Here is a 14,056-nt window from a genome sequence, read left to right as displayed (position 1 = left end):
TGGTGTCCTCCTGCAAAACTCACTGACACTGTCTTGACCACTTCATTACATGAGCAATGAAGTTCAGGGAACATTTCATAGAACAAATAAATTTTCATAGCGGTACAAGTTTACTCAGGACTGAATAATACATGGAACGTCAAAACAAAGAAGATTACAACGATGACGAGATTAGTGTGCTTGGAAGGATTGTGTAAAAATGGAATTGGCCTTGGTGTCCTTGCATTTGCACGAGGCCCTTTCTACATCTTCAGCTTAGGTCGGTCATAATAACATGAAAAAGGACCCGTAAAAATAATCCATGTTGAAAAAAAGGCACCATTGAATCAAATTCAAGGACGTTATTGACTGTTGTGCTGTTGACTTATAGAGTGACGACGACTACTCACCAAGGGATTTCTTGGCCATCCCATATGAAGAACTTGCCATTGTCGCGCAAAAAATTTGTGCATCTTTATATTAAAAATTAAAAATAAAAAATAGTGAAAGTTACAACGACGCGCCACGAACATGGCACACTAGGCTGGGGCGTTAGTGTTATACAATCGGTTCTGCCCTCCTTAGCATAAGGAGATCATGGGTTATTACTCGCTAATCATACTACATAGCCATCATCGGCGTTCAGGGTCGCTCTCCTTGTGGGTCCGGGAAAAGCTGTCGTATTGCCTCAGCATGCGAAGGGTTGAGCTGGTCGACGGAGATACTGTCGTAGGCGTCCTTGACGCCGTGGAAGGCCTCGTCTACCCGTCGAGATAGCCCATCCGCTTCATCACCGGCACCTCTCCACGCTTAGAAGCCGGGACGCCTGACAGCGCCTGAGCGGCAATCCTCCTGCTGCGAGTCGGCAACTTTGGCGCCACGTAAATGTAAGAATAGCCACGTCAAAGTTTTCTGTGCCGACAGGCATATCGGCATCCCAAGGGCCGACTAGACATCGAACAACCCTCTCTGCCTTCTTGTAGCCGATAAGCCGTAGGCTCGGCCACAGCAGGTACTCTGGGGTCCAGTCAGTCCTTTCGATCCCATTTACATTTACAACGTTGGTTTATTTCTTTACCTTTGCATTTACCGGTACGATTGTTGCATGTGCTTTTTGGCATTTAGATGCCTTCGTTGGAATCCAGCAACGAGACGGCAGTTGAGTACTGATGGAACTGGACATCGGGTCACGCACACTCACCCCTATGAATGCACGCACGCAAGCCTAAGGTGTTATTGAGGCTCTTGTAACCACTAGGCTACAGGCCCTTTCACGGACATCTCGAGTATTTCAATTTCTAAGAATTCATTTCTAATAAATTTTGAATATGGATATATGTATTCATATTCATATAAATATTCAGTTTATAATATAGTGGGAGATTTAAAACATTGCAAATGATTAATGACTATTAAAATAAAACTAATATTTTAAAAAGAGCATGTCACAACTAAAATTTTAGTAACTCGCGTTTTTGTCACGCCAAATGTTGTAGTGCAACTCGTCGCTACAGTCAAGCTAAATAAATTGGCGTGACTAACTAACCATGCTATCACATCCAGACAACACTTTACGTGTCTAGGAGTAGTGGAGCTGACGAAGTCCAAGGCTGAGCAAAAGGACCGGGAGGGCAGCTCGAATAGATGGCGATCTACTGCGGCGTTAGAGTCCTCGTGGCGGGATCAAGGGCTGTCCATCGAGTTGATCAGTTGGTTGGGTGTGGTGGAACTTGTCCGTCTAGGTTTAAGTCCTCGACTTGGCATGGATGATCGTATTTTTCTAGATTTATTCCAGGATTTAACGGTGCTACCACTTTCAGTGGTAGGTGACGTCCACGTCAACAGTGGGGCGTCTGTGATGACTTCGTGAATTTCGAGACCGGGTTTGCGTACGTAGCGTGTAATTCTCAAAATAGTTTGTGTTCGATTTTTTCTTAGCATCTACTTAGAAATTCTTAATTTTTTTAGATCCTTAGATACGTTTGCTTAATATAAAAAAGAAATTTTAAAAACCAAAATATTGTAGCTGATTGGGTGAACGCAGCTAGCCAGCCGGCTGCTGCAGCACAGCGAACAATGTGGGGAGTCCAATCTGGCTATGGAGGCCTATCGGCTAGTGGAGAGCCGATTCGACCGATCCGCTACATAGGCTGGCGACAATTCAATAGGCGACGGGTAGCTGTCGGCCACTGGATAGCCGATAGGAAGCTCGCTGTGCAATTTTGTAAAATGAACACCTAGATTTGCAATTATTTATTACAATAATATTATTTGAATAAAATTTCCCAGGATGCGGGCATTGGTGCCCTCCTGCAAAACTCACTGACACTGTCTTGATCACTACATTACATGAGCAATGAAGTTCAGGAAACATTTCATAGAACAAATAAATTTTAATAGCTGTACAAGTTTACTCAGGACAGAATAATACATGGAATGTCAAAACAGCGGAGATTAGAACGATGACGAGATTAGTGTGCTTGGAAGGATTGTGTAAAAATGAGAACATAATTTTTTTTAAACGAACCAATCAAGAGAGCTACCAATTTATATTAATAAAGAAGCAGGCCCAAACTGAACAAACAACGGCCTTGGACGAAGTAAACAACAGAAACTACAACCGGCAGAACTCAAAACAACAGAAACAACCACATGAAAAAAAAATGAGAACAGGAAATGGAACATCTTCTTGTCCACTTACATCAGTTCAGCGCTGTTTTAGAAGCTCTGTATGAATGCCAGCCTCCCAGAGCATTGTCTCCTATCGAACTGACTAGCGTTCATATTTCCAACCAATGTAAATCCTCGGCCAGTCTCGGAGTGACCTGGTTCGAATCTTCAGTAATGGCCACATGAGCTGACAAAAAAAGGATCAATTCAGTCTCCAGCGTTAGTGAAGAAGTCATGATGACCGGCAAGCAGAGTGTTGATACCACCAGAACAAGAAACAGAAATTGAATTGATAGGGTCGTCTGCATTCACCTCATATGCCAACATCAGGTCAGGGAAGACTCCCGAACTTTGCTCAGTGTAGCCTCAGTGACAGGCGACAGGTGGAACTTGGTTTCAGATAAGTTACCAGGGAGTTGCTGCTTGCCGAATGCTGCCTGCTGTGCTCAAATGTGATTTTTTTTCCACACACGTGTCTTAGCACATGTTTCGTTAAGAGAAAAAGAGTTATACGACACAGCTATGAGAAAACCCCCGTAGCATTGATTACAAACCACCAATCCAGTGGTAAGCGACATAGAATAAACTAATAAAGCAGGAAATAAAAAGAGCGATGGGAAAGGTACCCTCAATTGTAAAATCCTACTAAGCCTAGTAATACCTGGTATATTAGTAGTGTACAACATTTCGTGTTGGATTAATTGGGCTTGGCCCATAACTAGTCTAGCAATTAATCAAAGAATTCCAAAGACCTAGAATAAGTGTTAAGTGGAAGTGAGATTAGAACCACACATAGTTAAAGTTGAGCATGCAGCCTGGGGCCGAAAGCATGGCACGGAGCCCTTTTTTTGGCCCGCCTCAAGCCCGGCCCGGCCCAGCCTCCACCGGGCCCGGCCAGGCACGGCACGATCCACAGGCTGTGCTTGGGCCGCCACCTCGGCCCGCCGGGCGGCCCGGCCCAGCCCATTTTTTAACGGGAGACACGGCCGCGGCCCGGTAGCAAGGGGGCCATATAAGCCCCCGCCGCACCCCCCCATCGAACCCTAATCCCCTCATTCCCAATCCCGCCGCGGTGCCTCCCTCGAACCCTAATCCTGACTCTCTCGCGCTCGCCTCGCATCTCGCCGCCGCCGACCGCCTCCACTGTCGTCGTCCTGCTCGTCTCCGGCGACGTCTCCACCGTCGGATCTTGGAGATCTTGTCTTGCCATACTCCCGTTGTGGACTGGGCTCTTTCTCCCGGCCTCTCTCGCCGCGGCCTGGCCCTGTCGTCGCCTTTCTCATCGTCTTCCCCTTCTCTGGCAACCCATCCACTGCCGGATCTTGCAGATCTCCTCTCGTCTTCCTCCTCTCGTACTCCCTTCTTCCTCCCGCCCTCTCTCTAACCGCTCGTTGTCCTCCACCGGTCAATCTCGTTTGTCGCCATATGTCGGGGAGGTGCTCTTGCCGCCGTGCGTCTTCATCTCTGTCTCTCCGGCGCCGGGCTCTGGCTTCTGCAGGTTCATAAGCCTAACCCTAACCCTAGATCTACCTCACTTCCACATGAACCCTAACCCTGTTCTCTCTCTGTTCGCAGGTCATCGGTCGATGCCTAGTGCGTCGAGCTGGTGCCGCATGAGCCATTGAGGTACGGTGCCGAGAGGTGAAGAAGAAGAGGTGGGGTGGCCATGGCCGACAGTGATGGTGACGATGGGATCCACTACCCTAATACCATCACTGAAGAGCTCATCAAGTTAGGGCAGCTCCCCGACGATGTCGACGACATGGGAGATGTTGCTGCTACCTTGTTCAGTAGGAGTGATGCTACTCCGATCGACCTGGAGGGGGCATTGACAGGTAATGGTGCTGCGGCCTCCTCTAATGACGCAGCAGTTATAACATCATCCACCACTGGTAAGCGTCGATCTCCTGTCTGGCAAGACTTCGATGAAGTCATTGAGACAGTTGATGGTATTAAGCGTGCTATTGGAGTTTGCAAGTTCTATTCTGCAAGGTTGTCTGCTAATTCAAATCATGGCACTGGGCATTTGCTTAGGCATCAAAAATCATGCAAAAAGACAGCTAATCATGCTAATATGGTTCAAACTAGGCTTGCTTTAAACCCTAATGGATCATATAGAAACTAGAAATATATACCAGATGTTGCTAGGGCTAAGTTATGCCGTTTGATTGCCAGATTAGATCTTCCTTTATCAATAGCTGACACTGATGCCTGGGATGATTATATTCAGCGTGCTCACAACCCTAGATATTCTAGAGTCTCTAGATTTACCATAGCTAGAGATCTGTCTAAGCTTTACAATGAAAAACTACATCACCTTAAAAATGTTGTTATTCCTGGTGTGTCTTCTGTTTGTTTGACTTCTAATATCTGGCTTGGTAATGCTAAGCAAGATTATTACATAACTGTTGTTGCTCACTATATTACTGCTGATTGGGAACTTAAGAAATCTATGATAGGTTTTAAACTGATTGAAGTGTCTCATGATGGTATTAACATTGCTGGATGTATTGCTGGTGAGCTTTGAGATTTTGGTCTACTTAACAAAGTATTCTCTGTTAGCCTTGATAATGCATTTGCTAATACAATTGCTATGCTTACTTTGACACCTATGCTTCGAGATTTTGGTATGCTTAACAAAGTATTCTCTGTTAGATGGAACTCAACCTATCTTATGCTAAAGCATCTTATGCCATATAGATCTGTGTTTACTGTGTTCATAAATACTCACTGTGGCTTTCCACTATTGAATGAATAGCATTGGTTTGTTGCTAAAAAGATATAGTTCCTTGAATTGTTCTATGATTTAACTGTTGTACTTTTTGGTGTTTATTACCCCACTAGTCCTTTGATACTGCATCACATACTTGAGATTGTTGGCCATCTGCATGACTATGAACATGATAATAATCTTAGTGGTATTGTTGTGTGAATGAAGGCTAAATTTCTCAAGTACTAGAAGTCTATACCACTATTATATTCATTTGTTCTGGACCCTAGGGCTAAGCTGAAAGGTTTGTAAAATGTTCTTGAATTGCTTGCTCAGTGTAACAATATGAGTTACATTGCCTATTTTGATGAGGTTAAAGCTGAGTTGCATAAACTGTATGACAAGTATGAATCTAAGTTTGGTGCATCTAGGCCAGCTAGGACCACATATCCATCTAGACTGACAGTTAAGAGGAAGCAGGTATGGGGCAAATTTTTTGGAGGATCAGCTTCTTCTGGTCCTTCAAGTGCTAGTTCATCTACCACTGTGGCTCCTGGTCTTTCAGAGCTCATTGTTTACCTTGACAGTGACAATGTTGTTGCCTATGATGATGACTTTGATATCCTAAATTGGTGGCATGAGCATAAACTAACATATTCAGTTCTCTCTACCTTGGCTAAAGATATTATGTCAGTTCTTATCTCAACTACTTCTTCGGAGTCTTGCTTTAGTCTTACTGGCAGGATCATTGAGGAGCGACGACAGCAATTGGGCTCAAAGACAGTGGAGATGTTGGTCTGCATCAAGGACTGAGAGTTAGGCCAAGAAAGAGGACAACATACTGTGGAGGACAAGGAATTAGAAGACTACTTCAAGAACCTATGGCTTGATGAGGAAGCTGCTGCTGGTGCTGGTTCTAGTGCTGGTTGAGTGTTGCTGCTGAGTGTTGAGTGACAGTGTGAGTCAGTGAGTGTGAATGGTGAATTAGTCAGACATTTGAAACTATGGCTTGTAATAACTTTGAACAATTCAATTTGAAAATGAACTGGCTGTACTTTTTTCCTTTCTAGGGTTTCTCTTTAGGTGAGTTTTACCTAGAAAGGTTTTTAACGAGGCGACATTGCACAAACAGCTCAAAATTTCCTTATCATGTCTTTTGTTTACTTGTTGTTTGCCTGTTTTCATAACTTGGATTGATCTGTTGTTGAACTTGAATTAATCAGTGAGACTTGTATTGTATTGATCAAATCTGAGAATTGTATTGATCTATTGTTGAACTTGAAAATCTGAGAGTTGTATTGATCTAGTTGAACTTAGACAAGTTGTGGGAGGTGTTTTTGTGATCGCGGGCTTCGGGCTGGCCCGGTGCGGTTTTGGGCCATGCTTTTCGGGCTGGCACGGCCCAAAAACGGCCCGACATGCCATGCCTGGGCCATCAGTCAAGCACGGTGGACTGGGGCGGCACGGCCCGGTGGCCCGAAGGGCCATACCATGCCGTGCGGCCCGAATGCTCATCTTTACACATTGTATACCCATTAAGAAGGTGCTCAACTTAAATGGGAAGCTAGTGTGCTCATATAGACAGGTTGAGGAGGAGAGTTGGGAGGCCATAGCCCATAGGCATGCGCTGCTGTGCTCTACCGCGGCCTTGCGGACGTGATGTGCTGAGCCATCTTTTGCGGCTCAGTGCTACGGTCAATTAGGGGCATATAATGGATAAATGGGTGGGCGCAGAAGGGCAAATGGCACTACAAGAGATGTTACCTTCTATGACGGCTCATTTAGGTCACAAATAGAGGATTTTACGTCACCATAATACGCTCTGTGACGATGCAGTGACAAAATACCTATCATCACCGAAGGTGCGTGTTAAAGCACCTTCCATGACGATTGAGAGTATATCGTCACTGAGTTGGTGACAGCAATATTTTCATCACCAGCAATAATGACGATCATTATTGTCATTAAAACTGTCATGAAATCTCAACTAGGCAACTACCATGTGTGCCTATGCAGTGATAATATTAACCATACAACTGAATTCAACAAATGACAGCCTAGTCAACATCCATTCAACATCTTAGAAGCAATACATCCATCTCAGTCATACATAACAACTTGAAGTGTGAAATAGTTTGCAAGGTAAAGCAATACTAAGTTCATAGTTTGTATTGCAGCAGCCACAAGCACACCAAAATGCTAGAGTTCACCAAAGACTCTTACCAGCCCAAATTCTAGGGATAGATACAAAAGGCATAATTGAACCAACTCGCCTGGATGCATATCTAGATGACGAGGATGCTCACAAATTATAGGGAGGAGTGACTTGACCCTGATTGAAGTGAAGAATCAGCTGTCGAAGGAGGGCATGAGCTTCTTGCTGTTCCTTCTTCAAGCTGTCAATTTCATGTGCTTGGCTAGCCACCCCTTGCTTAAGTTGCGCAGATTCTTGCTTAAGTTGCGCAGATTCTTGCTCCTTAGCCTCAAGTTGAGCCTGTAGCTCCCACACCTGTGAACTAACTGCACTTCTACTACTTGGCTTGCAGATTGGCAGCCCCACATTTTGAAGAAATGTGCTTGACTTCGGCAGCACCTTGGAAACAATTTCAATAGAAGACATCGACTTCTGGCCTTCTTGCATTGGTTTAGCCTCAATTGCTTCCATAGCAACCTAGCAACAGAATGATACAAAAATTAGTATTGACTTTGGTACAGATTTCTAGCAGTATAGGAAAAATAACCTACAATAATACTTTACAGAGAACTAAAAAATGACCTTACTTTAGCCAAAATAGCCTCAAACATCGTTTCAAGCATGTATGAAGTCAAACTCAAACAAGAGCTAAAAGCAGTATATGAAGGAAAAGACAGTATACTTATAGTATATCATATTTGAATTTAGAAGACTATATACACCCAACTTGGGAAATGAATCATGTAACAAAGTAGTCATGCAAAAAGTATATCATAACTCTTGCAACATCATTTCTGACAATAGCAAAAACAGCCCACAATCATTTCCAATCATGAAGTAAAGGCAATAGCTGCAGCCGGTGCTGCGTGCACAGTTCAGATTTGAAAGGTTCAGATTCTATGCATCAGATTTCAATGGTTCAGATTATAAGCAGCATGCAGCAACAGCTGCAGCACAAGAAGTGCAGCCGATCAGGCCAAATATTCAAGTTGACTTTCAAGTATGTCTTGCAGAAGAGGGGAACAGTACTTACAATTGCATTTTTGACAGGCTCACAAAAACCACTTTTCTTGCTGCAATGCGTCTCCTTGAACAAATCAATTGCAGTGGGCTCTATGTCTTTATATTTTTCTTGTTTCTTATTAGCTTGAACCAATTTCATGGTTTCTTATTTCAAACAATGTGCAGCAGACTTTATCTATAATTCATGTAAATTAGAAGATCAGCAACAAGATCACATAGCATTAAATTTGTCCTACCGTGACATAGGCATGTGCAATGTAACATCGAGAACCTATACGCTGATGGAAATGGACTTTCGCATGATTAACTTGGTTTTTGACATAAGTGTCCTGTACACCACACAAATTTGTAAGGTAAAGGAAATAAAAACAAGTACTAAAAAAGGACTACAAATGCCATTAAAATCTGAACTGTCTAGATATGTACACATTTATCAGCAACATCACCAATGTCATACCTTGTGTTTTGGGTTGGACCACATCTCCACTAATGCTCTCCATTGATCATCAGTCATACACGTCACAGGTGACGTTGTCCTCACTAGATTTGCTAGAACTCCATCAAAGTACTTTTTTAGCCTGTGCCTCATCTGACGTTGTCCACCCTTTAGCATGTCAACACAAGCAGCTCGTACAGCCACACTATTAGTGTCCATGTCAAAAGGATCTAGTAAAAAAATAGAGATTAGATTTGAAAACGAAAAGGACACAATGAACTATGATTGAACAAGTCAAATAGATATTGACTTGTAGCAACTTTGCCAATGTAGGCTTCAATAAGATGTTTATTATGTTTCTTCTTGTACTCCTTTCAGTGTGGAAAGATAGGTGTATGCAGCCTGAGTGAGATCCCAGCCTCTGATGCAAGTTTTGCAGCTTGCATTGGTGCCTCCGGCCTTCTATTCCCTTCAGTAATGTCAATTTTAATCTTTGTCCCTAGCCCTCTATTCAACGCATCCAGCTCTTTGCCCATATATTTTTTCCGTGGCACCTGCTGTGCACTTGCAAATAATGCACCTAACAAGATTTCATTTGTAGAGTTAGTAGCAAATATATTCCAGATTTACTAAATAAGTATCAATCTGATTTTATTAGCATATCTGAATGTTGATGTGCACCTAACAAGCAATGAAGTCTACAATGAAGCATCATGATAGAAATAAATGAAGCCAGTAACTTTGATCTAGTAACTTGCCTTCATCATTGTTGTTGATGTGCTCCTCATTTGAGCTTGTAGTAGTATTGGTAGATGCCAATGCATCATGTGTGACAATAGCGAGGCTTGGATTGGCAGCAGTCCTTTGCCTAGTAACTCTAGTAGTTTCCCCTTCTTGTGGTGCCACCACTCTCTTTGATGCTTTCGAACCTCTAGTAGAGAACTTGCCAATATGTTGGACATTCTTGTTACATACATCCTCACCCACCTTAGGAGCTTAGTATGAAGCAAACAAGAAGAATTAGACCCAAAAATAATGGAAGTGGTGTCACCAAAATGATAATGATCAATAACAATCCTTTGTACCATGCTGACTTCATCTTCGTCATGTTGGTTAGAGCCCTCGTCATCCTCAGGATTGTACAGAGATCTAGATTTTTCAGGAACATCATCCTTGTTCCTTGCACTTTTACCCTTAACTTGTGCAACTAGGGTACTGAGCCCAAGGCTTTGGAAGAATTGGTCGTTCCTCATAATGTTTTGATCCCTCTGTCTTAAATATTCAAGTGCCATTGCTTCTGTACATTCAATTAAAACAACTGTAAGGGAGTAGTCAGAGCAAAAAATAAAAATGTATGCTGCTGCTAGCAAAATAAAAACGTATGCTGCTAGCAAAAAGTGTATGCGGCTGCTGCTAGCAAAAAGTGTATGCCGCTGCTGCTAGCAAAATGATCCTGTATTATTTACTATTTCTATATTACCACTGATTTCCCACACATGTAAATGCTCCTGCAAGTCCTGTGTAGAACTTCTGAACTTTTAGATAGGCTGCGGATTCACCAAAAAGCCAGTTCAATATTTGCTAATAACTATCAAAGGATCTCCTTAGTCGTGGTATTCAGGATTGTTAGTCAACCATCCTTGCAAAGTGGAACTCTGCTTTCCCCTATTTACCAAATTTAATTCTGGTTTTACTACTTTTGAAAATACACATATATAGGCTCTGTTCGCTGGTCTGAATTTTGGCTGAAACTGGCTAAAAAACACTGTACTGGCTGAATTGTTGTGAGAGAAAAATACTCTTTCGACTGAAAAAACAACCCGAACAAGCCGAATATGGGGTAAGCCGAACGGGGCCATAATGGATTAATAGCTGGATCTTACATGAAACTACTTAGATTTCTTATGTTTGAAAATCAGCTGAACATGTGTTGACGCATTCCATGCATGCAAATGTACAAGAATTTTCTCCTATAATGTACTAGTATACCGAAAAGGATGAAATGAATTGGAATATAAACCTTGCTGTTGTGTCACTGTTCAATGTTTTGTACATGAAAACTATCGATTGGCTTAAAAAAACAATTAGTTTTCCTAATGTTAAGGGCACTCAAGATTTATTTTGCTTTAAACATTCTCTTCATATTTTAATAAACATAGAAATCTAGACCATAAAAAAATGCATAAACATATTTTTCTTGTGTATAGGATGGATCTGGTAAACTTACAAAATTAGTTTCAAGCCATATGGATCTACCATTATTTTCCTTTGGTTTTTCAAAAACCATGAATAAATGGTACAAACATACATGCTAACTAGCTTCTACTGTTCATCTTCTTGCATACGCATAACAGAAAGAGGAGAAACGAATTCCTCCGTGCAGAGGAACAACAGGGCCGGCGACAGCCATCAACCAGGCCACTCCTTGCTCCAGATGGCCCTCACTCGCTGCCCACTCCCCCAAAAGCTCAAGCCGACGGAGGCGCACGGCCGTCGCCCACTCGCTGCCGCTGGACGCCGACTCGCCCACAGGCACAGGAACCAAATACCTCTCGCCCCAAACCCTATGTTCGAACATCAGAACACAAAAAAAAAACAAATCCCATCGGCACCCCTCAGATCCACTCGTTGTTCCGCTCAAACTTGAGGAATTACATGTGGGCGTCTCAGCTGTCCTGTTAGTCTGCACCTTTCTCCCAGGAGGCATCTTGTATTTGGAGCAGAACTCGTCGCCCAGCACTAGGAAGGAAGAGTGGTCGGCTGGGAGAGGGTGTGGTGGCGGCTGGAGCAGGATGGTGGAGCTGGCTTCAGCATGGAACAAGGGCTGCGGCGAAGGTGGAGGGGGAGTGGTGGCGCAGGCACTGGAAAGGGGAGAGGGTGGCGGCTGGAGGCGCAAGGGAAAGGGGAAGGATGAAATCAGACTGGGATGTCCAGGGTTCCACTTCTTGTATAGGAAGTTTACTATAATACCCTTGATTTAAGTACATGGCGGGGGAGGGAGAGGCTGGCGGGGAGGCAGGAAGGCAATTTTTTTTGTTGGCGGGGAGACAAATTTTTTGGCCGACGATCATTTTTTTGCGCCAATTGTTGGCGGGGAGGCCATTTGCAGCTTTTTAAAGGAATATTAGGGTGCAATTTATCATTAAAGTAGAGAGAAGTTAGTATTTAATAATGATATGATAGAATTATGGGTTCAAAAAAGGTGAGAAATTAACATTGCAAAGGACTTTTGTAATATGATAAATTATGTGAGAACAATCTAGCCATCAATTTTTGTTTTTATTCAATGAATAACTATGACGCATGAACATTTGTCATATAAATCCGTCATAACCACGATGCCAAAATAGGTAATGACGATTTTGAATTGGACTTAGTGACAGGTAAAATATTTTCGTCATTAACTAAGATCGGCTCTTGAAAATCATCATTATCTGAACATTTTAGTGACAAATTGCTCTGTCGTCATCATATAATCGTCATAGAAGGTCACATCTCTTGTAGTGTGGGTAAAGTCGCGTGAGCCTATCACGGCACGGTCTTGAGCGGACGTGATGTGTTGAGCCATCTTTTGCGGCTAAGTACAATGGTCAGTTAGGGGCATATAACGGATAAATGGGTGGGCGTAGAAGGGCAAATGAGTAAAGTCACGTGAGCCTATCACAAGGAGTCTAGACGCGAAGTTACCACTCTAACTCTCTGCGAATCAGTCTAGGTTCATCCCCCTATGTGTAGACGCTACTTAAAGACAGCACTGCAATATCCGGCCCAAGTTCCCAAGCTTTGTCCGCTCGTGTACCTGCACGAGTGTAGCACCCGGTTTTAAGAACAAAACCAGATACACATCATATGTGAACCCAGGAAGTCAAATCTCACATATAGCTACAAATAAAGGTAATATCAATAGACAATGCTTAATATATAACATACTTAGTATAAAGGACATAACCTTATATAGCAAACAGTGGAAAGACAACTCTGATCTTTGGGTGAAGACTCTAATTCCACAGGGACAACTGACTGGTTGATCACAAGTCTAATTCCTCTAAACTCTAGCAATCTAGTACCCATCCGGGATTTTTCTAAAGATTTAAAAAGTAAAGCAAGCGTAAGTACATGTCGTACTCAATAAATATAACATGGGGTTCATGAGGCTCAAAAGGCTGACACTGGTTAACTGCGATTAGCTTTTAATGAGTCATGATTTTAGCAATAGGGTGGCAATAAGTTTATTCACAAGCCCATATAAACACATGATCAGGTGAACATGAATAATGAATAGCATAACAGTAATCATTAGTGAGCATCTTCATCATCAGTATCATCATTGTTCATCATCTATTCCATAAGGGTTCTAAGGCCGCTCGTGACCGTGAGCACGGCTGATATACCAGTTTTACACTCTGCAGAGGTTGTACATTTTCACTGTGAGTCATGATTTACCCTTTCGCCTGAGGTAGCTAATCTCTTGACCCACTTTCAAGGAAGGTCAGCAGGGTCCACTATGAAGCCTTTCAAAGGTTCATCTAACAAGTTAGGGCTATTAGATTCACTCGACAAACAGATGTAGGAACCCCATTCCCGATGGCACAATGACACGTAAGCCTATACACAAGGGGATAGAGGCTGTCCTATACCCGATTCGGCAAGCCATTTCTTATGCCATAAAGGTAACCACTAATAAGCTAGAAAAGGTCCTCATACTGAGTTAAAGCTAGAGCCATGTAGCCCTCACAGTTGTACTGTAAGTTCCGGATGATCACTTACAGATAAGTCCTTAGAGAGAGGAATCTAGAGCACCATAAAAATAGCCCAATGCTCTAGCCCCCTGGTTTCATGTTGCTAAAAAGCATCTTTTAATGTTTATTGCATATACCATTAGTCAAGTTACAAGATCATGGCTTTAGTTGAGCACTAGCATCATACTACCCAATGCAATATCCCATAGGTAATAAGGTACGAGGTAACAAAGTACTAGGAAATCCTTAGTGGTAATCAAGGTAGACACATACAACATGAATTAAATGATTAAATGTGTATAAAA

The 14,056-nt window shown here is 42.7% G+C and overlaps 1 protein-coding gene across 5 annotated transcripts; it reads right to left on the bottom strand.

Annotated features, from left to right (window-relative positions):
• Positions 1–7,398: 7,398 nt before the first annotated feature.
• Positions 7,399–11,946, bottom strand: LOC136504318 (uncharacterized). 5 transcript variants are annotated; one of them, XM_066499201.1, is made up of 7 exons: positions 11,668–11,946; positions 10,098–10,309; positions 9,771–10,007; positions 9,323–9,592; positions 9,034–9,242; positions 8,813–8,905; positions 7,399–8,030 (listed from the first exon to the last, which is right to left on the bottom strand). In XM_066499201.1, exons 5-7 carry the CDS (start codon positions 9,229–9,231, stop codon positions 7,662–7,664), a joined length of 660 nt encoding a protein of 219 aa, XP_066355298.1. In that variant the 5' UTR covers positions 9,232–9,242; positions 9,323–9,592; positions 9,771–10,007; positions 10,098–10,309; positions 11,668–11,946; the 3' UTR covers positions 7,399–7,661. The 5 variants fall into 5 exon arrangements, with proteins under 5 accessions (XP_066355298.1, XP_066355294.1, XP_066355296.1 ...); XM_066499197.1 differs by having other exon boundaries at positions 7,400–8,030; positions 9,034–9,592; XM_066499199.1 differs by having other exon boundaries at positions 7,400–8,030; positions 9,034–9,592; positions 9,771–9,999.
• Positions 11,947–14,056: the final 2,110 nt, after the last annotated feature.

The sequence above is a fragment of the Miscanthus floridulus genome, chromosome 14 (genome assembly GCF_019320115.1).
Source record: "Miscanthus floridulus cultivar M001 chromosome 14, ASM1932011v1, whole genome shotgun sequence".
Lineage (NCBI taxonomy): Eukaryota > Viridiplantae > Streptophyta > Magnoliopsida > Poales > Poaceae > Miscanthus > Miscanthus floridulus.
Note: the sequence above shows the minus strand (reverse complement) of the source record. Positions and strands in the feature narration are given on the sequence as shown.